Source organism: Lissotriton helveticus, chromosome 7 (genome assembly GCF_964261635.1).
Source record: "Lissotriton helveticus chromosome 7, aLisHel1.1, whole genome shotgun sequence".
Taxonomy (NCBI): Eukaryota; Metazoa; Chordata; class Amphibia; order Caudata; family Salamandridae; genus Lissotriton; species Lissotriton helveticus.
In genome coordinates this window covers 420123318-420149474 of record NC_136068.1, presented here as the reverse complement: position 1 = coordinate 420149474, position 26157 = coordinate 420123318, and the positions used below count along the sequence as shown (strand labels likewise).

The 26157-nt window shown below is 46.6% G+C and overlaps 1 protein-coding gene across 7 annotated transcripts in view; it reads left to right on the top strand.

The window, feature by feature from the left end:
• Positions 1–26157, top strand: part of TCTN3 (tectonic family member 3) — a 947116-nt gene that overhangs the window by 145559 nt on the left and 775400 nt on the right. For all 7 annotated transcript variants that reach the window (XR_013598563.1, XR_013598565.1, XR_013598564.1 and 4 more), the window contains exon 7: positions 22479–22514. Coding sequence is in view for 4 of the 7 variants with exons in the window: in XM_078652315.1 (XP_078508441.1) it covers positions 22479–22514 (36 nt within the window). In the remaining 3 variants the exon portion in view is untranslated. The remainder of the gene's footprint in view (positions 1–22478; positions 22515–26157) is intronic.

Sequence of the window (26157 nt, the reverse complement as noted above, 5' to 3'; positions counted from 1 at the left end):
AAAAGATTGGACACAGTAGTAAGATTTGCACACAATAAGAGTGTTCACATTAGGATCAGCGAACTCTAGAGCTAAAATTTACAATTGGACCAGCCACAATCTCGCAAGCTGCTGAATAAGCATGTTTGGACTCAATGGAAGGTTGAACCGAGCAGTCAGTATAAATGATGCATTTGTACTGATCCAAAGGAAGTAACGACAACGGAGGAGGATGAACATGTTCATACTGTAAAAACGCCTGTGTCTACAGAGTGGGATCAGAGATAAAGGTGACATCAGCTGATGTCAAAGAAGTAGCCCATTGTATCCATCTGGGTTGTAAAGCTTTAGAATTCGGCACACTCGCCTTAGTCATTGCTTCCAAAGTAGGTATAGGCAAGACCATAAGACTGTGTTTTCCCTGCACCAGTGATCGTTCCTTCGAATCGCCATGTGGACCGCAGTCAAAAAATTTCAATCTTGGAAAACCGCATTTCCGCTGATGTGTACAAATGGGATTCGTATGCAATTGGTACTGTGTCTCCCTCATTAAAGTAAGTGAAACCTACCGTCCCCGCCACAATGCATATGACCAGGTTCGTAGCATTATCAAATCTTAATAAGAAGTTTGTCGCAAGCAGATCAAACTGCAAAGACTGAAGAATAGAGGCATGTTCCGGAAGCCAGCTGGCAGAAGAATACGAAGGTTGTATCCATGCATAAAGCTGTTCGATACGCTGGGCATAATCAGGAATGTATGTCCTCCCTAAATTCAAAAATCCCAGTAAAGATTTAAGTTTTTCAGAGTAGATGGAGGCTTCAATTGTGCACATTTCTCCAGAAAGTGGGGGGGCCAACCCCCTACCTTCATTATTGAGCTTGTTACCCAAGAAAAGCACCGCTAAACAAGCGATGTGTGATTTAGCTAAGTTAAAGGTATAACCAAAGTCGGCAAATGACAGGATCATCCGATCCATGGGGATTAGGTGCGGAATCAGTTCGTCATCAATCAGATAAATGTCATCGACATATGAGAATGCATCAAGGTCAATGCTGTGTAACAAAGACTCCACACGTGCAGAAAATGTCCCAGGGCTGTTCTTATAGTCCGTAGGCAAATGCGTACATCTTTTTTGGTTGCAGACCGCTCTAAATACGGTCAAATCTCTGCTCTCTTGAGCTAAATTGTGACCATAAAAACCATTGGAAATATCCAACGTCATTTTTTATTTTATGCGAAAAATGTTATGTACTAAGGCTAAGTTCTGTGTGTTCTGTACTGCAAATGTACAAGCATGACTATTTAAATTTCGATAATCTAACACAATGCGATATGAACCATCCGGTTTCGATATCAGAAAAAGAGGATTATTCATGGGTGATACATAGGGTTCAAATACACCTTGATATTCCAATTGGGACATAATGTCACAGATAATAGCTTTAGCCTTTCGTCTGATTGGATATTGTGGTTGGGGCTGCGGCGTAGATCGCAACGGAATCTCATGTGCCGGTGAATCTCTATTCCAGCCCACTTGATTACGATACACCGCCAGAGCCAATGCCCACTCCGATGCGTAAGCCTGTTTCGCTTCCTCATGGACGTAACGCGAAAAACTCGGAAGTATCACTTATTCCTCACAAGAAGAAGCCAGAACAAATGGTGGAGGCCAATCCGCCTCTGCCAAAAAATGGTCATACGAGGAGGTGAGATTTTCACAGAAAACCATAATAATTGTACGCTGTATCTGACCTTCAATATGGAGGACTATTTTGTATGATCGATCAGGGGTGCAACTCGTGTATCTGCTGTCTCCACTGTAATAAATGTATCAGTTGCTCTCGCCTCCAGACAGGGATGCAGTGCCTCCTGCACTATGGTAACTTCCGCCGCGGTGTCGAGGAGTGTCACTGCGCATGTCCAATCTAGGGGTAGCGTTCTCACCGTCTGAGGCATACTTCGCTGTTAAAGCGGCAACTTTCTTCTTTTGATAAGGGGGTCGAAAACGAGGCAGTCCCTCCTGTTTGGCTTTTATGTCAAACTGGCAAGGTTGATCTCATAAAGTGGCTCTAGACATCTACCACAAAAATGTAAAACTCGCGCGGAAAAATCTGATAGCCAGCCAGCTAGAGCAAGCAGGCAACACCTCCAAAACCCTCTTCCACATCCTCAACTCTCTCATTAATCCTAAAGCTTGCAATTCAAAAGAGGAAGTTACTCAATAACTGGGCGATAATATAGCTAATAATTTCTCTAAAAAAATAGAGAACATTTACAATAAGATATTAGCTTCCACTACTAACACTAACTACGTTTCTCCAACTGGCCACGACCTGGCTCTTAAAAATCAGCTTACTTTAAAAGAATTTCCCTTGCTCACTATTCAGGATACAGAGTCATTACTAAAATCTGCCAAATCGGGCTCTCCCAAAGATTTATTACCCACCTAAGAAGCAAAAAAACTTGCAGCCGAATTAGCTGAGCCTATCTGCTCCATCCTCAATTGCTCCATTAAACAGGGCCGTCTCCCTAAAGAATGGAAGGACGCGCAGATTATGCCCATTAGGAAAAATCTGAAATAATCTCCTAGTGAGGTGTCCAACTACCGCCCTATCTCTTTACTTCCTCTGTATAGCAAACTATTGGAAAATCATATTAACGTCCATATCTCTACTTTTATAGAAGCGTCCAACTGCCTTGATCATTCTCAGTCAGGTTTTCGTCCCTTGCACAGCACTGAACTAGCATTGGTGAACCTAACTGACGATATTCGTATGCTGGCGGACGATGGTCAAGCAGTGATTCTTATACTGCTTCACCTGTCCGCCGCTTTTGATACTATTTTTTATCAAAACCTGCTGGACAGATTGAGCTCTATAGGCATCCAGAATTCTGCTTTGGCCTGGCATCAGGACTTTCTTAGTAACAGGACGCAAACAGTCTAACTTGGACCTTTTTTTCTAAGACTAACCAAGTCACCAAAAGGGTACCGCAGGGGTCCTGCCTGAGCCCATCCCTGTTTAATGTATATATTGCTCCTCTCTCAGCTCTGCTTAGGAAATCGGGTTTATTCTAATCTCCTACGCGGATGACACTCAACTCATCCTATCTTACAAGAAAGATACTCCTGACATCCAAAACATGTTCAGAGAAGGGATGAGAGCCATAACTTCTTGGATGAGCAGCAACTTCCTGCAGCTTAATGCAGGAAAGACTGAAGTCATACTCTTTAAAGACGCGAACACCAGTTGGTCCCCTAGTTGGTGGCCTGATGACTTGGGACCATTGCCTCGGCCAAAGAAAGTTGTCAAAAACTTAGGGGTGTTAATGGACACAGATCTTAACATGGATGAAAACATAGCTGCAATAAAAAAGCTTGTTTCTATACACTTAGCCTCCTCGTAAGGTTTTTTATTTTTTACCCGTATCCACACTTAAAACCCTTGTTCACACTCTGGTACTCAGCTGTCTGGACTTCAGCAATACTTTGCTGATTGCCGCTAAGGAATCAGCATTGCAAGGTCTTCAGGTGGTCCAGAATACTGCTGCTCGCCTGGTAACTGGCGCCTCCAACCGTGCCCCTTCACTTCCCCTGTTGCGTAAGCTTCACTGGCTGCCGGTTCGCAAAGAATACATTTTAAAATCTGTTGTATCGTTTTTAAAGGCATAAACCAGATGGGCCCTGCCTGTCTCGCAGATAAGCTAGTGAAATATTTACAGCCTTGCTCCCTTCGTTCTGAAGGGAAGAGCCTGCTCACGGTCCCGCGCATAAGGCAAACCAGGTTGGGAGGAAAATCTTTCTCCTACCTCGCCCCTAAACTGTGGAATCAATTGCCTCTTGAGATTCGTCTCACCACTAATTACTTAGACTTCAGAAAGAAGCTCAAAACGATACTCTTCTAATTTTGTTACCCATCCCATCTGCTGTCCTTAGCGCGGAGATACCCCATTCGGGGTGATTCAGGCGCTTTATAAATAACGTAAATAAAATAAATAAATAAATGTTTCCTGTAAAGCACGAGGAGAGCGCTGATCAGGGACTTGAAATCTGTCTGGAGTCTTAAGCTCTGCGTAGACGTGCAAATCGTAAATATGCTCAGAAGAAGCAGGTGTCGGTGAACCAGTACGCAAACCTTGCTTCTGGTTTTGCTGCCTCTGTTTTTTACTCCAGTTCTTTTTAGGAAAGAATGGGCGCCCATCCTTCTCAGTATGGGCTTTTTGTTGAGGTGGAGTTTGAGTAAAAGGCTTAATTCCCACATTATTGCGCCCTAAGGTTTTATAAGGTTTAGCAATAATCATTGGCAATTTGCACTGTTTGTCTGCGTCAGCAACAGCCTCCAAACGCTGAGCCACTTGTAAGCTTACAGCTTCCCCTTCACATTAGCAAGGATCATATCGCAAACAATGTTGAACACTCCCACCACCCTCATTCACAACTCTTCACAAAAGCTTCAGCTCCGTGTTCATCCTGAACACGCTTTATCACGGAAGGGAGAAAAGTAATTGAGGGGGTGCCAAAACACATCGAATATACCGCTGCAAACACTCTACCCTAAGGGTTACAATCAGCTAACTCGCCAACAAGGCCTTTAGGTAAGCTCATATCAAAAATCCTGTGCTTCTCAACAGGAGTGGTGTTTGGAAAAACAGCTTCGAGTTGCCCTAATTTTTCAGCAAGCCAATAAGGAAATTCATCCTTATTTTGTGGACGTTTGTCCATCACTGAATTAATCATGAAGGGACTTATAACCAAACCATTGTGTCCTGGCAGGTGGTGCCAATCAATCAATACATTTGTAAAGCGCTCTACTCACCCGCGAGGGTCTCAAGGCGCTGAAGGGGGGGGGGGCGCTACTGCTCGAATAGCTAGGTCTTGAGGTGTTTCCTGAAGGTGAGATGGTCCTGGGTCAGCCGTAGGTGTTCATGGAGGGAGTTCCATGTCTTGGCGGCCAGGTAAGAGAATGATCTTCCTCCCGTGGTGGTTCTGCGAATCTGTGGGACGGTGGCGAGAGCGAGGCTGGCGGAGCGGAGCTGGCGGGTAGGAGTGTAGAAGGAGAGGCGGTTGTTGAGGGATTCGGGGCCCATGTCATGGAGTGCTTTGTGTGTGTGGGTGAGGTGCCTGAACGTGATCCTCTTGCTGACGGGGAGCCAGTGCAGGTCTCTCAGGTGGGCAGATATGTGGCTGTGGCGAGGGATGTCGAGGATGAGTCATGCGGAGGCGTTGTGTATGTGCTGAAGTCGTTTCTGAAGGTTGGCTGTGGTTCCTGCGTAAAGGGCGTGCCTGTAGTCCAGGCAGCTGGTGACGAGGGCCTGGGTGACCGTCTTTCTGGTTTCGGTGGGGATCCACCGGAAGATCTTTTGGAGCAGGCACAGGGTGTTGAAGCATGAGGATGAGATGGCATGATATGGCATTGACTTGTTTGGTCATCGTGAGGGAGGAGTCCAGGATGAATCCCAGGTTGCGTGCATGGTCCGTGGGTGTCGGTGCGGTGCCCAGCGCTGTGGGCCACCAGGAGTCGTCCCAGGCAGATGGGGTTTGTCTGAGGATGAGGACCTCCGTCTTGTCTGAGTTCAGTTTCAGTCGACTGAGCTTCATCCATTCTGCGACGTCTTTCATTCCTTCCTGGAGGTTGGTTTTGGCGGTTGCTGGGTCTTTGGTGAGGGAGAGTATCAGCTGGTTGTCGTCAGCGTAGGAGATGATGTTGAGGTTGTGTTTGGGTGTGATGGCGGCGAGGGGGCTCATGTAGATATTGAAGAGGGTTGGGCTGAGCGAGGAGCCTTGGGGTACGCCGCAGATGATCTTTGTGGCCGCGGAGCGGAACGGCGGGAGGCGGACTCTCTGGGTTCTGTTGGAGAGGAACGAGGTGATCCAGTCCAGGGCTTTTCCTTGGATCCCAGTGTTGTAGAGGCGGGTTATTAGGATGCGGTGGCATACGGTATCAAAGGCGGCTAAGAGGTCTAGGAGGATGAGGGCGGTTGTTTCCCCCTTGTCCATCACGGTCCTGATGTTGTCGGTGGCTGCGATGAGGGCGGTCTCGGTGCTGTGGTTGGCTCGAAATCCGGACTAGGATTGGTCGAGCGAGTTGTTTGCCTCGAGGAATGCAGTCAGCTGTTTATTGACGGTCTTCTCGATTACTTTTGCCGGGAAGGGAAGAAGAGAGATGGGGCGGAAGTTCTTGAGGTCTTTGGGGTCTGCTGTGGGTTTTTTCAGAAGGGCATTGATCTCTGCGTGCTTCCAGCTCTCTGGGAAGGTGGCCGACGCGAAGGAGTTGTTTATGACGCTCCAGAGGTGGTGTGCGATGATGGTGACGGCTTTGTTGTAGATGTGATGGGGGCAAGGGTCAGAGGGAGAGCCAGAGTGGATGGTGTTCATGACGTGGGTGGTGTCTTCTGTGCTGATAGGGGTCCAGGCGCTGAGGGTGGTGGTGGGGGTCGTAGGTTTGGTGACTGGAGGCAGATTCTGGGCGTTAAAGCTGTCGTGTATATCTGCGATCTTCCGGTAGTCGAACGTGGAGAGGGAGTTGCAGAGGTCTTGTGACGGTGTAATGTCATTGCTGCTGGCGCTGGGGTTGGAGAGCTCTTTTGCGATGTTGAAGAGTTCCTTGTTGTTGTGGGTGTTGTTGTCCAGCCGCTCTTTGAACGATGTCCTTTTGGTGGTGCGGACCAGCTGGTGGTGTTCGCGAGTGGCGTTCTTGAGGCCTGTCATGTTTTCTGTCGTCCTTTTGTGGCGCCAGGTTTTTTCGAGAGTACGGCAGGATTTCTTTGACTCTTTGAGGGCGTCGGTGAACCATGTGGTTTTCCTGTTGCTGGTCTTGCCTGGGGGTTCTTTAGTGGAGCAAGGTTGTCGGCGCAGTTGGTGATCCACTGTGCGAGATTGTGGGCTGCGTCGTTGGTGTCAGAGGTGTCGGCTGGTGGGTTCTGGCTTAGAGATGTGGTTAGGTGGTCTGTGGTGACTTTGCTCCAGTTTCTGCGGGGGATCTGTGGCGTGCGGTGGTGGGATGTAGTCTTCGTGAAGGTTAAGTGGATGTAGCTGTGGTCAGTCCAGTGTAGTCCTGTGGAGTGGCTGAAGGGGATGTGGTTGCTGGCGGAGAAGATGGGGTCCAGCGTGTGGCCGGTGTAGTGGGTGGGGGTGTTCACCAGTTGCTTGAGTCCGAGGTTGGCGAGGTTGTCGAGCAGAGTGGTGGTGGTGTTGTTGTCGTTGTTATTCTCCAGGTGGAAGTTCAGGTCCCCTAGGAGGATGTATTCTGGTGAGTTTAGTGCGTGCGGGCTGACGAAGTCGGCGACGGTTTCGCTGAATTGTGTGCGTGGGCCCGGGGGTCTGTAGATGAGGGTTCCCCTGAATGTGGTTTTGGGGTCGGTGTGGATCTGGAAGTGTAGGTGTTCGGCGGCGGAGAGTGTGTCTTCGGCGTTGGTCGTGACGCTGATGGTGTTTCTGTAGATGATGGCGATTCCTCCTCCGGTTTGGTTGACGTGATCCTTCCGGGTGATCTTGTAGCCGTCCGGGATGGCTATGGCGATGTCGGGGGCCGAGGAGGCGTTCACCCAGGTTTCCGTGAGGAAGGCGAAGTCCGGTGCTGTTGTGTCGAGGAGGTCCCAGAGTTCGATGGGGTGCTTGTGGACGGAGCGGGTGTTGAGGAGGATGCACTTGAGGTGGTTGTTGTTGATGTTAGGTCCAGCGGGCGGTGTGCATGCTCGGAGGCAGGTGAGTTTGCCACCTGTATATTGTGTGACAACAGCTGTATTACAGCCCTATGAACACGTATCAACGATGTATACAATATACGTAGCTCTGCTACAGTAACATTAAGGTAATTTGGATGTGGGGTATACTCAGCCAAAACAGGTCATGTGGCCCGGTCAATTGATAAGGGGCCTAAACTGACCGATGTCAAAAGGTGAGGTAGGGTGCCATTAAACCAAATGGTATGTTGCCAAGTCGTTAACGGGATTTCAAGAGATCTATAATGTCGATAATTCTGCTGAGGTGCACTGGCAATATATTTGTGAAAGAAATTCATTACCATCCCCCACCGGAAAGGTGACCCAAGAATAGAATACCTCGAAGAGGTGAGCTGCATCCAATGTAACAACAAAAATAAGAGCAGCACCAACATTAGGGACTTCATGTTGAGTCAAATAAGCTGTGACTGGAGCGCAGTGTTGAGCCGTTATGGCAACCGCCATATTGAAACGTGTAGTATAACAACCTACGAGCAGCAGCGCAACACTGGGCAGAGAAAGAGAGAGACCTTTTAAAATTCAACCAGGAAAAACCTATATTATTTTGACAATATGAGGCTACACTGTCACATCTGTCTCCGGAAACAGAAGTGAGGGGATTGTGGACAAGCACAAGCAGTACTCAGGAGTCTCGCAAGTAAGTACCAGACTAAACGTTGGTGGTGCCATTTTGCAGGGATTCTGCACATACACAGAACTATGCATAGGAATACAGGACCTCTGTGTGTAGGGGCTAAGCCTTCCTACCGCCTCAGTAACCACAATCCCAGGACCGACTAGCTATAGTGTCTCACTCGCTCCCCTTAACAATCACGAAAAAGCAAATGATTAGACACCCCAGAACACAACACTCCTAACTCTCTCAGGAATTGCAGTAACAACCCGTTCCCTTTCGCTCACTCAGAGTCACTGGTATAGTTTAAAATGTGTATTTTAACTATCGTGCTCTATAACGCAGTATACGAGCCACTACCAGAAGCAAAACGTATAAACCTAAAACAGTAAGCATTGTAACAAGTCCATATATCATAAAGGGAGATGTCATCTTATAAAGACAGTGGATTAAGGACTAAAAGGCCTACCCACCCTCCCCTTGGTAAGAATATGTATTACTATATAATAGAAGATCTCCAGGCTGTGTCAGCAGACCCATACCTTAGTGCCTAGATTGTATATCTACATCATTGGAACAGCATGTCTCTTTTCCCTGGAAAGGTCCCGCTGCAAGTGTGTCCCAACAAAACATGCATTCTCATAATATCAAAGCAGGAGTCTTCAGCAGCCACAGCTGTCTTAGCCTGTTTTGTCTAGGTGCTAGGGACTGACCAGAACAGAATAACAAGGGACATTGTTTATCGACCTTGCTCACCGTGTTCAGACTAAACTCCAGGAACAGACAGAGAACGCACAAAGCAGATGGTTCTCATGTGGTTCTCATGTGAAAGGCATAAACTGAGTCTTGCAAGAATAAAGTCATGTAATAACGTGCGTAAAAGCATCATTATGGCAGCAGAGCTCGTGCTAACTTAGCGATGTCGTCAATGACCCTATCGCCCATATGACACTAGAATGTAGCACTTATCGCCTGGGGAGCTACAGGATGTATGAAGGATTGTGCATTGGGTTAGCCGGGTGCTCCGAGGCTAGCGTCCTGTTGGCCATGTTGTTTGGCCATGCCCTCCAGCAGAGTACATGGTTGAGGGAGGTGGCGCCACTACACAACTTTGCTGAGACCTTATTGGGATTTCACAATTTGGGGACACACATGCGACCTATACGCTAGCCCGTACTTTGGTCTATAAGTGCCTTGAATTGCGCCAGGCCCTTCAATCTCAACTCCCACACACTGACTCTATGCCTGAGTTTAGAACATTGAAGTCCAAGCTTTTCATGGACGATTAGGGCAAAGGAAGAATTTTCCAAATCGATCGGATCTTGTTTGTTAATTCCCCAGGCACCCTAGACCATCTCAGAACCCGATGGGAGGGTTGGTTGGTATACCTCTACGATGATGACTGGTGCCACGTGCGGTTTATTCAAACATATTACCTCATTACTGCTTATCTCTCCCTGCTCTGCGCCACTGAGCGAGACTCCCTTCTGAGTCTGTCTGTCCCGGCTGTGGTGGCGCTTCTGCCGATTTTCATCACATGATTTGGTTGTGGCCTGTGATGCAAAACTTCTGGGCTGCGGTAGTGGGGGAACTGAGGTACTTGAATGGGAGGTCCCCCTCACCCCTTTTTTTAATTTTGTAGCAGCTATAGCTGTCAGTATTTCATTATCAATGTTAGTTTTGGACCTTGTAACTGCTGCAACTGAACACGTGGCTACTGCAGATTTGGCTGTCTCGTCAGCCAAAGAATTACCAACAGCATGTGTTCGGACATGCTGATAGGCGTATGTATAACCTGTGCGAGTGGCAGATGTTCTTTAAGTTCCCCCACTCGGACCCAAAGCGTTTTATGCTTTATTGCGCTGCCTTTAGAGTCTCAATAATCATTCTGAGACCAAAAGAATAAGTTGTCATTAAAAGATTGGACACAGTAGTAAGATTTGCACACAATAAGAGTGTTCACATTAGGATCAGCGAACTCTAGAGCTAAAATTTACAATTGGACCAGCCACAATCTCGCAAGCTGCTGAATAAGCATGTTTGGACTCAATGGAAGGTTGAACCGAGCAGTCAGTATAAATGATGCATTTGTACTGATCCAAAGGAAGTAACGACAACGGAGGAGGATGAACATGTTCATACTGTAAAAACGCCTGTGTCTACAGAGTGGGATCAGAGATAAAGGTGACATCAGCTGATGTCAAAGAAGTAGCCCATTGTATCCATCTGGGTTGTAAAGCTTTAGAATTCGGCACACTCGCCTTAGTCATTGCTTCCAAAGTAGGTATAGGCAAGACCATAAGACTGTGTTTTCCCTGCACCAGTGATCGTTCCTTCGAATCGCCATGTGGACCGCAGTCAAAAAATTTCAATCTTGGAAAACCGCATTTCCGCTGATGTGTACAAATGGGATTCGTATGCAATTGGTACTGTGTCTCCCTCATTAAAGTAAGTGAAACCTACCGTCCCCGCCACAATGCATATGACCAGGTTTGTAGCATTATCAAATCTTAATAAGAAGTTTGTCGCAAGCAGATCAAACTGCAAAGACTGAAGAATAGAGGCATGTTCCGGAAGCCAGCTGGCAGAAGAATACGAAGGTTGTATCCATGCATAAAGCTGTTCGATACGCTGGGCATAATCAGGAATGTATGTCCTCCCTAAATTCAAAAATCCCAGTAAAGATTTAAGTTTTTCAGAGTAGATGGAGGCTACAATTGTGCACATTTCTCCAGAAAGTGGGGGGGCCAACCCCCTACCTTCATTATTGAGCTTGTTACCCAAGAAAAGCACCGCTAAACAAGCGATGTGTGATTTAGCTAAGTTAAAGGTATAACCAAAGTCGGCAAATGACAGGATCATCCGATCCATGGGGATTAGGTGCGGAATCAGTTCGTCATCAATCAGATAAATGTCATCGACATATGAGAATGCATCAAGGTCAATGCTGTGTAACAAAGACTCCACACGTGCAGAAAATGTCCCAGGGCTGTTCTTATAGTCCGTAGGCAAATGCGTACATCTTTTTTGGTTGCAGACCGCTCTAAATACGGTCAAATCTCTGCTCTCTTGAGCTAAATTGTGACCATAAAAACCATTGGAAATATCCAACGTCATTTTTTATTTTATGCGAAAAATGTTATGTACTAAGGCTAAGTTCTGTGTGTTCTGTACTGCAAATGTACAAGCATGACTATTTAAATTTCGATAATCTAACACAATGCGATATGAACCATCCGGTTTCGATATCAGAAAAAGAGGATTATTCATGGGTGATACATAGGGTTCAAATACACCTTGATATTCCAATTGGGACATAATGTCACAGATAATAGCTTTAGCCTTTCGTCTGATTGGATATTGTGGTTGGGGCTGCGGCGTATATCGCAACGGAATCTCATGTGCCGGTGAATCTCTATTCCAGCCCACTTGATTACGATACACCGCCAGAGCCAATGCCCACTCCGATGCGTAAGCCTGTTTCGCTTCCTCATGGACGTAACGCGAAAAACTCGGAAGTATCACTTATTCCTCACAAGAAGAAGCCAGAACAAATGGTGGAGGCCAATCCGCCTCTGCCAAAAAATGGTCATACGAGGAGGTGAGATTTTCACAGAAAACCATAATAATTGTATGCTGTATCTGACCTTCAATATGGAGGACTATTTTGTATGATCGATCAGGGGTGCAACTCGTGTATCTGCTGTCTCCACTGTAATAAATGTATCAGTTGCTCTCGCCTCCAGACAGGGATGCAGTGCCTCCTGCACTATGGTAACTTCCGCCGCGGTGTCGAGGAGTGTCACTGCGCATGTTCAATCTAGGGGTAGCGTTCTCACCGTCTGAGGCATACTTCGCTGTTAAAGCGGCAACTTTCTTCTTTTGATAAGGGGGTCGAAAACGAGGCAGTCCCTCCTGTTTGGCTTTTATGTCAAACTGGCAAGGTTGATCTCATAAAGTGGCTCTAGACATCTACCACAAAAATGTAAAACTCGCGCGGAAAAATCTGATAGCCAGCCAGCTAGAGCAAGCAGGCAACACCTCCAAAACCCTCTTCCACATCCTCAACTCTCTCATTAATCCTAAAGCTTGCAATTCAAAAGAGGAAGTTACTCAATAACTGGGCGATAATATAGCTAATAATTTCTCTAAAAAAATAGAGAACATTTACAATAAGATATTAGCTTCCACTACTAACACTAACTACGTTTCTCCAACTGGCCACGACCTGGCTCTTAAAAATCAGCTTACTTTAAAAGAATTTCCCTTGCTCACTATTCAGGATACAGAGTCATTACTAAAATCTGCCAAATCGGGCTCTCCCAAAGATTTATTACCCACCTAAGAAGCAAAAAAACTTGCAGCCGAATTAGCTGAGCCTATCTGCTCCATCCTCAATTGCTCCATTAAACAGGGCCGTCTCCCTAAAGAATGGAAGGACGCGCAGATTATGCCCATTAGGAAAAATCTGAAATAATCTCCTAGTGAGGTGTCCAACTACCGCCCTATCTCTTTACTTCCTCTGTATAGCAAACTATTGGAAAATCATATTAACGTCCATATCTCTACTTTTATAGAAGCGTCCAACTGCCTTGATCATTCTCAGTCAGGTTTTCGTCCCTTGCACAGCACTGAACTAGCATTGGTGAACCTAACTGACGATATTCGTATGCTGGCGGACGATGGTCAAGCAGTGATTCTTATACTGCTTCACCTGTCCGCCGCTTTTGATACTATTTTTTATCAAAACCTGCTGGACAGATTGAGCTCTATAGGCATCCAGAATTCTGCTTTGGCCTGGCATCAGGACTTTCTTAGTAACAGGACGCAAACAGTCTAACTTGGACCTTTTTTTCTAAGACTAACCAAGTCACCAAAGGGGTACCGCAGGGGTCCTGCCTGAGCCCATCCCTGTTTAATGTATATATTGCTCCTCTCTCAGCTCTGCTTAGGAAATCGGGTTTATTCTAATCTCCTACGCGGATGACACTCAACTCATCCTATCTTACAAGAAAGATACTCCTGACATCCAAAACATGTTCAGAGAAGGGATGAGAGCCATAACTTCTTGGATGAGCAGCAACTTCCTGCAGCTTAATGCAGGAAAGACTGAAGTCATACTCTTTAAAGACGCGAACACCAGTTGGTCCCCTAGTTGGTGGCCTGATGACTTGGGACCATTGCCTCGGCCAAAGAAAGTTGTCAAAAACTTAGGGGTGTTAATGGACACAGATCTTAACATGGATGAAAACATAGCTGCAATAAAAAAGCTTGTTTCTATACACTTAGCCTCCTCGTAAGGTTTTTTATTTTTTACCCGTATCCACACGTAAAACCCTTGTTCACACTCTGGTACTCAGCTGTCTGGACTTCAGCAATACTTTGCTGATTGCCGCTAAGGAATCAGCATTGCAAGGTCTTCAGGTGGTCCAGAATACTGCTGCTCGCCTGGTAACTGGCGCCTCCAACCGTGCCCCTTCACTTCCCCTGTTGCGTAAGCTTCACTGGCTGCCGGTTCGCAAAGAATACATTTTAAAATCTGTTGTATCGTTTTTAAAGGCATAAACCAGATGGGCCCTGCCTGTCTCGCAGATAAGCTAGTGAAATATTTACAGCCTTGCTCCCTTCGTTCTGAAGGGAAGAGCCTGCTCACGGTCCCGCGCATAAGGCAAACCAGGTTGGGAGGAAAATCTTTCTCCTACCTCGCCCCTAAACTGTGGAATCAATTGCCTCTTGAGATTCGTCTCACCACTAATTACTTAGACTTCAGAAAGAAGCTCAAAACGATACTCTTCTAATTTTGTTACCCATCCCATCTGCTGTCCTTAGCGTGGAGATACCCCATTCGGGGTGATTCAGGCGCTTTATAAATAACGTAAATAAAATAAATAAATGTTTCCTGTAAAGCACGAGGAGAGCGCTGATCAGGGACTTGAAATCTGTCTGGAGTCTTAAGCTCTGCGTAGACGTGCAAATCGTAAATACGCTCAGAAGAAGCAGGTGTCGGTGAACCAGTACGCAAACCTTGCTTCTGGTTTTGCTGCCTCTGTTTTTTACTCCAGTTCTTTTTAGGAAAGAATGGGCGCCCATCCTTCTCAGTATGGGCTTTTTGTTGAGGTGGAGTTTGAGTAAAAGGCTTAATTCCCACATTATTGCGCCCTAAGGTTTTATAAGGTTTAGCAATAATCATTGGCAATTTGCACTGTTTGTCTGCGTCAGCAACAGCCTCCAAACGCTGAGCCACTTGTAAGCTTACAGCTTCCCCTTCACATTAGCAAGGATCATATCGCAAACAATGTTGAACACTCCCACCACCCTCATTCACAACTCTTCACAAAAGCTTCAGCTCCGTGTTCATCCTGAACACGCTTTATCACGGAAGGGAGAAAAGTAATTGAGGGGGTGCCAAAACACATCGAATATACCGCTGCAAACACTCTACCCTAAGGGTTACAATCAGCTAACTCGCCAACAAGGCCTTTAGGTAAGCTCATATCCAAAATCCTGTGCTTCTCAACAGGAGTGGTGTTTGGAAAAACAGCTTCGAGTTGCCCTAATTTTTCAGCAAGCCAATAAGGAAATTCATCCTTATTTTGTGGACGTTTGTCCATCACTGAATTAATCATGAAGGGACTTATAACCAAACCATTGTGTCCTGGCAGGTGGTGCCAATCAATCAATACATTTGTAAAGCGCTCTACTCACCCGCGAGGGTCTCAAGGCGCTGAAGGGGGGGGGGGGGGGGCGCTACTGCTCGAATAGCTAGGTCTTGAGGTGTTTCCTGAAGGTGAGATGGTCCTGGGTCAGCCGTAGGGGTTCAGGGAGGGAGTTCCATGTCTTGGCGGCCAGGTAGGAGAATGATCTTCCTCCCGTGGTGGTTCTGCGAATCTGTGGGACGGTGGCGAGGGCGAGGCTGGCGGAGCGGAGCTGGCGGGTAGGAGTGTAGAAGGAGAGGCGGTTGTTGAGGGATTCGGGGCCCATGTCATGGAGTGCTTTGTGTGTGTGGGTGAGGTGCCTGAACGTGATCCTCTTGCTGACGGGGAGCCAGTGCAGGTCTCTCAGGTGGGCAGATATGTGGCTGTGGCGAGGGATGTCGAGGATGAGTCATGCGGAGGCGTTGTGTATGTGCTGAAGTCGTTTCTGAAGTTTGGCTGTGGTTCCTGCGTAAAGGGCGTGCCTGTAGTCCAGGCAGCTGGTGACGAGGGCCTGGGTGACCGTCTTTCTGGTTTCGGTGGGGATCCACCGGAAGATCTTTTGGAGCAGGCACAGGGTGTTGAAGCATTAGGATGAGATGGCATGATATGGCATTGACTTGTTTGGTCATCGTGAGGGAGGAGTCCAGGATGAATCCCAGGTTGCGTGCATGGTCCGTGGGTGTCGGTGCGGTGCCCAGCGCTGTGGGCCACCAGGAGTCGTCCCAGGCAGATGGGGTTTGTCTGAGGATGAGGACCTCCGTCTTGTCTGAGTTCAGTTTCAGTCGACTGAGCTTCATCCATTCTGCGACGTCTTTCATTCCTTCCTGGAGGTTGGTTTTGGCGGTTGCTGGGTCTTTGGTGAGGGAGAGTATCAGCTGGTTGTCGTCAGCGTAGGAGATGATGTTGAGGTTGTGTTTGCGTGCGATGGCGGCGAGGGGGCTCATGTAGATATTGAAGAGGGTTGGGCTGAGCGAGGAGCCTTGGGGTACGCCGCAGATGATCTTTGTGGCCGCGGAGCGGAACGGCGGGAGGCGGACTCTCTGGGTTCTGTTGGAGAGGAACGAGGTGATCCAGTCCAGGGCTTTTCCTTGGATCCCAGTGTTGTAGAGGCGGGTTATTAGGATGCGGTGGCATACGGTATCAAAGGCGGCTAAGAGGTCTAGGAGGATGAGGGCGGTTGTTTCCCCCTTGTCCATCACGGTCCTGATGTTGTCGGTGGCTGCGATGAGGGCGGTCTCGGTGCTGTGGTTGGCTCGAAATCCGGACTAGGATTGGTCGAGCGAGTTGTTTTCCTCGAGGAATGCAGTCAGCTGTTTATTGACGGTCTTCTCGATTACATTTGCCGGGAAGGGAAGAAGAGAGATGGGGCGGACGTTCTTGAGGTCTTTGGGGTCTGCTGTGGGTTTTTTCAGAAGGGCATTGATCTCTGCGTGCTTCCAGCTCTCTGGGAAGGTGGCCGACGCGAAGGAGTTGTTTATGACGCTCCAGAGGTGGTGTGCGATGATGGTGACGGCTTTGTTGTAGATGTGATGGGGGCAAGGGTCAGAGGGAGAGCCAGAGTGGATGGTGTTCATGACGTGGGTGGTGTCTTCTGTGCTGATAGGGGTCCAGGCGCTGAGGGTGGTGGTGGGGGTCGTAGGTTTGGTGACTGGAGGCAGATTCTGGGCGTTAAAGCTGTCGTGTATATCTGCGATCTTCCGGTAGTCGAACGTGGAGAGGGAGTTGCAGAGGTCTTGTGACGGTGTAATGTCATTGCTGCTGGCGCTGGGGTTGGAGAGCTCTTTTACGATGTTGAAGAGTTCCTTGTTGTTGTGGGTGTTGTTGTCCAGCCGCTCTTTGAACGATGTCCTTTTGGTGGTGCGGACCAGCTGGTGGTGTTCGCGAGTGGCGTTCTTGAGGCCTGTCATGGTTTCTGTCGTCCTTTTGTGGCGCCAGGTTTTTTCGAGAGTACGGCAGGATTTCTTTGACTCTTTGAGGGCGTCGGTGAACCATGTGGTTTTCCTGTTGCTGGTCTTGCCTGGGGGTTCTTTAGTGGAGCAAGGTTGTCGGCGCAGTTGGTGATCCACTGTGCGAGATTGTGGGCTGCGTCGTTGGTGTCAGAGGTGTCGGCTGGTGGGTTCTGGCTTAGAGATGGGGATCTGTGGCGTGCGGTGGTGGGATGTAGTCTTCGTGAAGGTGAAGTGGATGTAGCTGTGGTCAGTCCAGTGTAGTCCTGTGGAGTGGCTGAAGGGGATGTGGTTGCTGGCGGAGAAGATGGGGTCCAGCGTGTGGCCGGTGTAGTGGGTGGGGGTGTTCACCAGTTACTTGAGTCCGAGGTTGGCGAGGTTGTCGAGCAGAGTGGTGGTGGTGTTGTTGTCGTTGTTATTCTCCAGGTGGAAGTTCAGGTCCCCTAGGAGGATGTATTCTGGTGAGTTTAGTGCGTGCGGGCTGACGAAGTCGGCGACGGTTTCGCTGAATTGTGTGCGTGGGCCCGGGGGTCTGTAGATGAGGGTTCCCCTGAATGTGGTTTTGGGGTCGGTGTGGATCTGGAAGTGTAGGTGTTCGGCGGCGGAGAGTGTGTCGTCGGCGTTGGTCGTGACGCTGATGGTGTTTCTGTAGAGGATGGCGATTCCTCCTCCGGTTTGGTTGACGTGATCCTTCCGGGTGATCTTGTAGCCGTCCGGGATGGCTATGGCGATGTCGGGGGCCGAGGAGGCGTTCACCCAGGTTTCCGTGAGGAAGGCGAAGTCCGGTGCTGTTGTGTCGAGGAGGTCCCAGAGTTCGATGGGGTGCTTGTGGACGGAGCGGGTGTTGAGGAGGATGCACTTGAGGTGGTTGTTGTTGATGTTAGGTCCAGCGGGCGGTGTGCATGCTCGGAGGCAGGTGAGTTTGCCACCTGTATATTGTGCGACAACAGCTGTATTACAGCCCTATGAACACGCATCAACGATGTATACAATATACGTAGCTCTGCTACAGTAACATTAAGGTAATTTGGATGTGGGGTATACTCAGCCAAAACAGGTCATGTGGCCCCGTCAATTGATAAGGGGCCTAAACTGACCGATGTCAAAAGGTGAGGTAGGGTGCCATTAAACCAAATGGTATGTTGCCAAGTCGTTAACGGGATTTCAAGAGATCTATAATGTCGATAATTCTGCTGAGGTGCACTGGCAATATATTTGTGAAAGAAATTCATTACCATCCCCCGCCGGAAAGGTGACCCAAGAATAGAATACCTCGAAGAGGTGAGCTGCATCCACTGTAACAACAAAAATAAGAGCAGCACCAACATTAGGGACTTCATGTTGAGTCAAATAAGCTGTGACTGGAGCGCAGTGTTGAGCCGTTATGGCAACCGCCATATTGAAACGTGTAGTATAACAACCTACGAGCAGCAGCGCAACACTGGGCAGAGAAAGAGAGAGACCTTTTAAAATTCAAGCAGGAAAAACCTATATTATTTTGACAATATGAGGCTACACTGTCACATCTGTCTCCGGAAACAGAAGTGAGGGGATTGTGGACAAGCACAAGCAGTACTCAGGAGTCTCGCAAGTAAGTACCAGACTAAACGTTGGTGGTGCCATTTTGCAGGGATTCTGCACATACACAGAACTATGCATAGGAATACAGGACCTCTGTGTGTAGGGGCTAAGCCTTCCTACCGCCTGAGTAACCACAATCCCAGGACCGACTAGCTATAGTGTCTCACTCGCTCCCCTTAACAATCACGAAAAAGCAAATGATTAGACACCCCAGAACACAACACTCCTAACTCTCTCAGGAATTGCAGTAACAACCCGTTCCCTTTCGCTCACTCAGAGTCACTGGTATAGTTTAAAATGTGTATTTTAACTATCGTGCTCTATAACGCAGTATACGAGCCACTACCAGAAGCAAAACGTATAAACCTAAAACAGTAAGCATTGTAACAAGTCCATATATCATAAAGGGAGATGTCATCTTATAAAGACAGTGGATTAAGGACTAAAAGGCCTACCCATCCTCCCCTTGGTAAGAATATGTATTACTATATAATAGAAGATCTCCAGGCTGTGTCAGCAGACCCATACCTTAGTGCCTAGATTGTATATCTACATCATTGGAACAGCATGTCTCTTTTCCCTGGAAAGGTCCCGCTGCAAGTGTGTCCCAACAAAACATGCATTCTCATAATATCAAAGCAGGAGTCTTCAGCAGCCACAGCTGTCTTAGCCTGTTTTGTCTAGGTGCTAGGGACTGACCAGAACAGAATAACAAGGGCCATTGTTTATCGACCTTGCTCACCGTGTTCAGACTAAACTCCAGGAACAGACAGAGAACGCACAAAGCAGATGGTTCTCATGTGGTTCTCATGTGAAAGGCATAAACTGAGTCTTGCAAAAATAAAGTCATGTAATAACGTGCGTAAAAGCATCATTATGGCAGCAGAGCTCGTGCTAACTTAGCGATGTCGTCAATGACCCTATCGCCCATATGACACTAGAATGTAGCACTTATCGCCTAGGGAGCTACAGGATGTATGAAGGATTGTGCATTGGGTTAGCCGGGTGCTCCGAGGCTAGCGTCCTGTTGGCCATGTTGTTTGGCCATGCCCTCCAGCAGAGTACATGGTTGAGGGAGGTGGCGTCACTACACAACTTTGCTGAGACCTTATTGGGATTTCACAATTTGGGGACACACATGCGACCTATACGCTAGCCCGTACTTTGGTCTATAAGTGCCTTGAATTGCGCCAGGCCCTTCAATCTCAACTCCCACACACTGACTCTATGCCTGAGTTTAGAACATTGAAGTCCAAGCTTTTCATGGACGATTGGGGCAAAGGAAGAATTTTCCAAATCGATCGGATCTTGTTTAATTCCCCAGGCACCCTAGACCATCTCAGAACCCGATGGGAGGGTTGGTTGGTATACCTCTACGATGATGACTGGTGCCACGTGCGGTTTATTCAAACATATTACCTCATTACTGCTTATCTCTCCCTGCTCTGCGCCACTGAGCGAGACTCCCTTCTGAGTCTGTCTGTCCCGGCTGTGGTGGCGCTTCTGCCGATTTCCATCACATGATTTGGTTGTGGCCTGTGATGCAAAACTTCTGGGCTGCGGTAGTGGGGGAACTGAGGTACTTGAATGGGAGGTCCCCCTCACCCCTTTTTTTAAAAATTTTTGTTGGCATTCCTTGAGGACTCTGGAGGCACGAGGGCTGATCAATCCTTCTTGGCCCTAATGATCGCCAACTAGGACATTCCCACCGGCTGGAAGTCCTCTTTACCTCTCTTTTACACTGGCGCCAAGGGGTGGACTGGTGTGCCCAGCAAGAAAAAGCGGTCTTTAAGGCAATGGGGTGTCCCCTTGATAATAAGTGCACGTGTGGGGGAAATGGTTGGGCCAATAAGTTAGTGGTTTTGACTTAGCCAGGAGTGCTGATGTTGCTGGTGGTTTGTAATACCCTACTGTATCAAATGAATGCCAGTGGCCTGAGCAGTTGCATTGTAATTAACTCAAACGTGCTCATTGTGTGTCCTCTGTTATTATTTTCTTCTGCCCTAAACTCAATAAAATCTATTTATAAAAAATACATATGTATCCCCTCCAAGATAATGTTAAAAGGCAAGTTGAGGGTGGTACATCCTCTCCTAAGAATGTTAAGAACATGCGTTTAGGAAATTAAAGCTACCTAATTTAGAACATGCACCTACGTCATTTTATGTGATGTGAGAAATTGAATGGATATCACCCTAGCAATCTTGGAAACCTTAAAAAGGTCAATAGACTGTCCCTTGCTCTGCCAGAAGAAGATGGAGGGGCCAACAGGATAATACTGCAGTAGCCATCTAAAAAAATCATATCCTTGGTGTGGGTCTCCTACGGGATGATAAAATATATTTATAACATGTAACACATTTTCTACTCCAGTCTTTGTGGCTAGCCCTGAAATATTCCATCTAACAAAATGTAATAGCATGAGATGGATGTTCTTCAGGGGGTGCTCACAGCTGGCACTGCCCTGGCATTATCACCTAAAGTGGGCTCTACCTGGTTTTCTGCTAACCTGCTGACCCTCAGAAACAGCTGGTCAGTCAATCTTAGCTGGGTTGGCCAACTCCTGAAAATGGTTGGTTATAGGCGGGAAGGGAGGCAACAGGGGGCAAGGAGGCTGACTGCACAGTTGTTGCAGGGCTTACGTCTGGAGGGCATCTAATGACCATAAAAAGAGCTCAGCTGTAGAATCCGGATGCTATTGAGCCCACTGAGCCCACAGTGGCCCTGTTGTAACAGGCATCTAGCCAGTGCTGGCTGTTTACAGGTGATCAAAACCCAGTCCCATCTGAACCTCCTAGGTGATGCACCTACCTAGGCTATCTGCTTGTGAACAGAATATTATTATAATCAGCTAGGTTAAAGTTGGTATGACGTAAGAGCAAGAGACAGACTTTGTTCTTAAGTCGTACCGAGGATTCAGTACGCTTCTTTGTCAACACCGGAACATTTGCTCCAACCACCACCTAAGGACTGGCCTCTGGGGGTAGATTATGGGAGGACTTGACCTGTAGTAGACCTTAGGAGTGATGAGGTGCAACCTGGGAGACCATTCGACCTCCTAGGTGGCTTAGATGTAGCAAGTACAGTTTTAGAATGGGGTCTTTATGAATACAGGGATCCCAATAGGAGCTGGGATGGACTAGGGGCAGAGTGCGCTGATGCAGGGTTAAAATGGTATGCTAGCCTAAGCTGGGAAGTGACTGGAACCAATAAGGAAGACCCAAACGCATGCCTCAGTGTGGGTGAAGAAATATATGCCTAACTGTGGATATAATGCCCAAGCGGTTAAGAAAAATTAGAATTAATAGACTTTTCCATAGCAGTTAAACGTTCTAGGATCTCATTCAAACTGCTGGCCATAGGTGTGGATATTTTCTTCCAGTTCTGATGATGTTGGGGGAGGGGTTCTAACCTTCGGGCAAACGTTTTGGCGCATGTACCTTCTTGTGGGAGACCCTGCCCCTAAAGCCTCTTTTTTTCATGTGGCAGCAGGCTGAGTGGTTAGGATGGGGAAGCAACCATAAGCCCAGTCTCATCTGAAGGGGCCAGGACCGCAGCTGATCCCAGTGCTGAAGATCATTATTGTGTACAGTATTGGTAAATTCAATGCGCCATTGTGGCAAAACAATTAAGACATCTGGCATCAAAATTGAAATAGTTTTGTTTTTTTAACTGTTACTGGTACCAGAGCAATAGTGCAAGATGGGCCAAAGTTGTTAGCAGAGAACCGAGCTTGAATGCACCCAGCACATGTTTTTAAAAAAATGTGGAGAGAGGGGCATTGTGTAGAGAAGGGAGGGGAGGTGATAAAACATACAAAGAGTGAACAGGGAGCCTTCAGATTGATAGATATTTCTTCTGTCCTACATTTTGCATGCAAGGATGACCCATTAATAAACAGAAACTATTTTCTATTCTTGTAGGTCCCTAATGCAGTGAATGGCTCTATATCACAACAGGTAAAGTGGGTGCGACTACATAAACATATTTTCTGTACTTTATCGCTATGAAGATTACTGAAGTGGTTAAACATATTTTAAAGGTTACAGTCACTATCCAGTTGTTTATTATACCTGAAAGCAGAAGGAAAATACTTATTTGTGATCATCATTTTTTATTTTGGTTTGTTCTTTAAATTCGTAAGTGGCAAGCCTTTTACCTCCTATATTCTGACACTGGAATGTTTCTTGTAAAGTGAGATATTTTCTTAAATGCTTCTCTGGGCAAATAATGTTTTTTTTATATCATTTAGATTTGCTCATAGGGTCTAACAACAACTGAGCTCTGCAAGACCTCTAAAAACAGGAACAGATTGGCAGCAGCCTGATAGTCATTTGACCCCCCAAAATAAACCATTTAATGAAGTTGGCCCTTGTTTCATTCTGACAGCTGGGATGGTGAAAGGATCTTAGTCCCAATTTCCATTTTCATTCTCCTGGCTTTAGAAGGGAGGCATGAGTGTTGTTTGTGTAGACCGACAACTGAGAACTAGTAAATAACATTTTCTTCTGCATTGCACCACGTTTACTAATGGACACAAGACTAGAATCGCAAGCTTACTGCTGAAAATTGGTAGTGGGAAGTCAGGAAAATTGGAACACAGGAGCAATTATCCACTAGGGCTATCTAGAAGTAACAAACAGTAGGAGGGATGGCAAGTGGGAGGCAGTGAGTTATTCACCCAATGTAGGTATGGATCTATATTTAATTCTTGCCACCCACATGGAATGAATGTTAGTTATCTTGGGGAACAATGCATCAATTTTAGTTTAGCACAATGTAGTGTTTTTAAAGTTAAGGGATCTTTTCACCAAGGAAGCTTTGGGGAGACCAAAATTAACTGCCTCTAAGGGCTAGTTTAATAGAGACTGGAAAATTGCTAAGAGGAAGTTTCTGGGAGCTATAAAAAAGGGAGTCATTTGGGATATCAGGGAAAACAGGGCTGCCTACCGAGCTAACTTAAAGGAAGCCAAAGCAAAATGTGAAAATGGTATATGCCTGAATGTTTTGGATGCAGCAACAACCAATAACTAGAGGAAATTCTGGTCTTTCGTCAATCTAGGTGGCAAGAAATTGGGTAAGCCAGCCAAGTCTACAATCTTACCCGGTGAAAGGATTGCCCATTTTAGAAAATTATATTAACCATCTCACGAAATAGCGAGAGCTGTTCTCCCCCAGGGATGCTAGCTGTCCTCTGAATCACATCCAGTAGATTTCTCCTTGGAGGAAAGTGCTTGGGCTGTGGCCTTATTTAGACAATGGAAAGTACTGGGGCTTCATAAGATCCCTGCAGATCTCTTCAAGTCTGACAATGCTGTTTGGGCGCCCTACATAAACGCCATCTCAAATGCAATCATCGTAGAGGGGTTCATCCCTATATCCTGTTGGGCTGCTGAGATTTTGCCAATTTTTAAAAAGGGGTAATCCAGGTGTTTACCCAATCAGCATCATGGATAATAAAATAAGTTTTTTGTACATAGGTCTTGGAGCTGCTTCTAGTTTGGTGTGAGGAGAACCATATCCTCTCAAACCTGCAGGAAGGCTTTAGGCACAAGACTAGTGCCATTGATCAGGCCTTCTTCAGTTTCCTTGTTGCAATGTGGAGGATGGTAGACCTGGCTAAGAGTGAACTTTTTGTGACATTCATCGATCTTCATGCCGCTGGTGCCTAGGGGGAACTGTGGGAGTTGCTTCAAGGGATGGGATCCTCCCTAATCTATTGCACATAATTATGCTACTCCACAAGGGCAACTTTGTTAAAGTTCAATATGGCATGAGTGAGGATATGACCGAGGCCTTCCCACTTGAACAAGGTGTGCGCCAAGGTTGTGTTCTCCTGCCAACATTCCTTATCTTATCTATTAATAACTGCATCAGCTGCTTGCTGAACTGTGTTAATGACACCCCTCTTTGTCTTTACATTGATGACTTAGAAAGTTATATTAATCAATGGCATGTTGATGTCCCCAAGATAGGCACTAGAAATCTCACAGCATTACTCTATGCAGACGACTGTGTGTTAATGTCCAGAACCAGCCTGGGCCTGCAGAAGTTTGTTACTAGATTCAATGATTTTATGACCGAACTGGCCCTAAAGACTAACAGGGCTAAGTCATACACCATGGTGGCAGGTAATTCTCCCCCCTTCTTTTAGAATCATGTTTTATTAATAATAAAAGGTTGTCTTATGTCCCAACTTTTTCGTACTTGGGAATCCATTTTGAACAGAAAAGCACTTGGCACCATCTAGTTGAAACAAGAGTTAGACGTTTTAAACCAAACCTGGAGGCACTATTTAGGTTTACAAAGAAATTAGGCTCCAGACCGATTAACCAAATAATTAATATTTATAAGGCCTGCTCATGTTCTGTAATTTTGTATGGGGCTGGAGTGTGGGGATCTTGCAATCCTGCTTGCCTCCAAGCATCTGAGAAAAATTTCCTAAGACGTTTATTAACAGTTCCAGGTAGTCTCCCTGCTACCCTTTGTCATAATGAACTTGGTTTGACTCCTTTAACCCATTGCATACAAACTACACCAATTCCATTATGGCTTTCAATTTGGGCAAAAGATGAGCCGGCCCTTAATCGCGCAATCATTTTAGACTGTTGATCACATGTTGAAGATACCATGGTTTAGCTACATTAAAAAAACTGTTGGAGACATTGGGGCTGGTGGACTGTTTTCACAACCCAGAGCGCGTTGTAAAAATCCCAGAAATCCAGCTAAAAAAGTACTTTTTATCCTGTCTAATGTAGTTCAGTGAGCACTTGGAGATGGGGGAAAAAAGAGTCTCTGAACACTTGCTTCTAGTACGCTCTTCAAGCGTTGAGCCTTATCTCTCTTTTTATTTTTGTCATGTCAAAATGTTTTATCAGATTCAGGTTTGGCATTGCGTACCTTCTGGTCTCCTATCCTCGCAAAGCTTACTGTGATGTTAAACTGGAACTTGCCCTTGTGACTCCAAATCTACACAGAATATGCTGCATTTCCTGTTTTTCTGTCAACTTTATTCCAAGCCGAGGTGGGATTTTATCACCCCCCTTTTAAAAAATTTAAATATTAGGAAGCGTCGGCCAGCCCTATATCACTTTCAGCTTTCAAATGATAAATATACTTGTTTAATGGTCTAGATACATTTCCACAGCTGTCCATTTATGAAATGTGGTTGGGAAGTGACCCTTTTCCACTTGGCTTTTAATGAACGACATTTCTATTTTTAAGGGTTTATGGGATGCAGGTTTGCCGTAAGGCCCAATATGTTGTCTGTATGTAATGCTGCTATTTTGTTGAAACATTGACTTAATTATCATTGTTACATTTCTGATTATGAATTATTACTGATTTATCAAGAAGGACTAGCTAGGTTGTGTGATAGGACTCAATGGGTACATCTGTTGGCAAACCAACTGGTTTGGTCATGAAGCCCTCACCCACCAACCTAGTTGGTGGCATGCTTCATCATCGGGCCCACCACAGTGACACAGAATGTGTCCCGGGTGTGCTGCGACTCCAGATTACTGAGGAGCTGGTATACTCACTGAGTGTGCAGTATAGGTGAAAAGGAAGTGAAAAGTTAAAAGCTATACAGGGGTCCCAGTA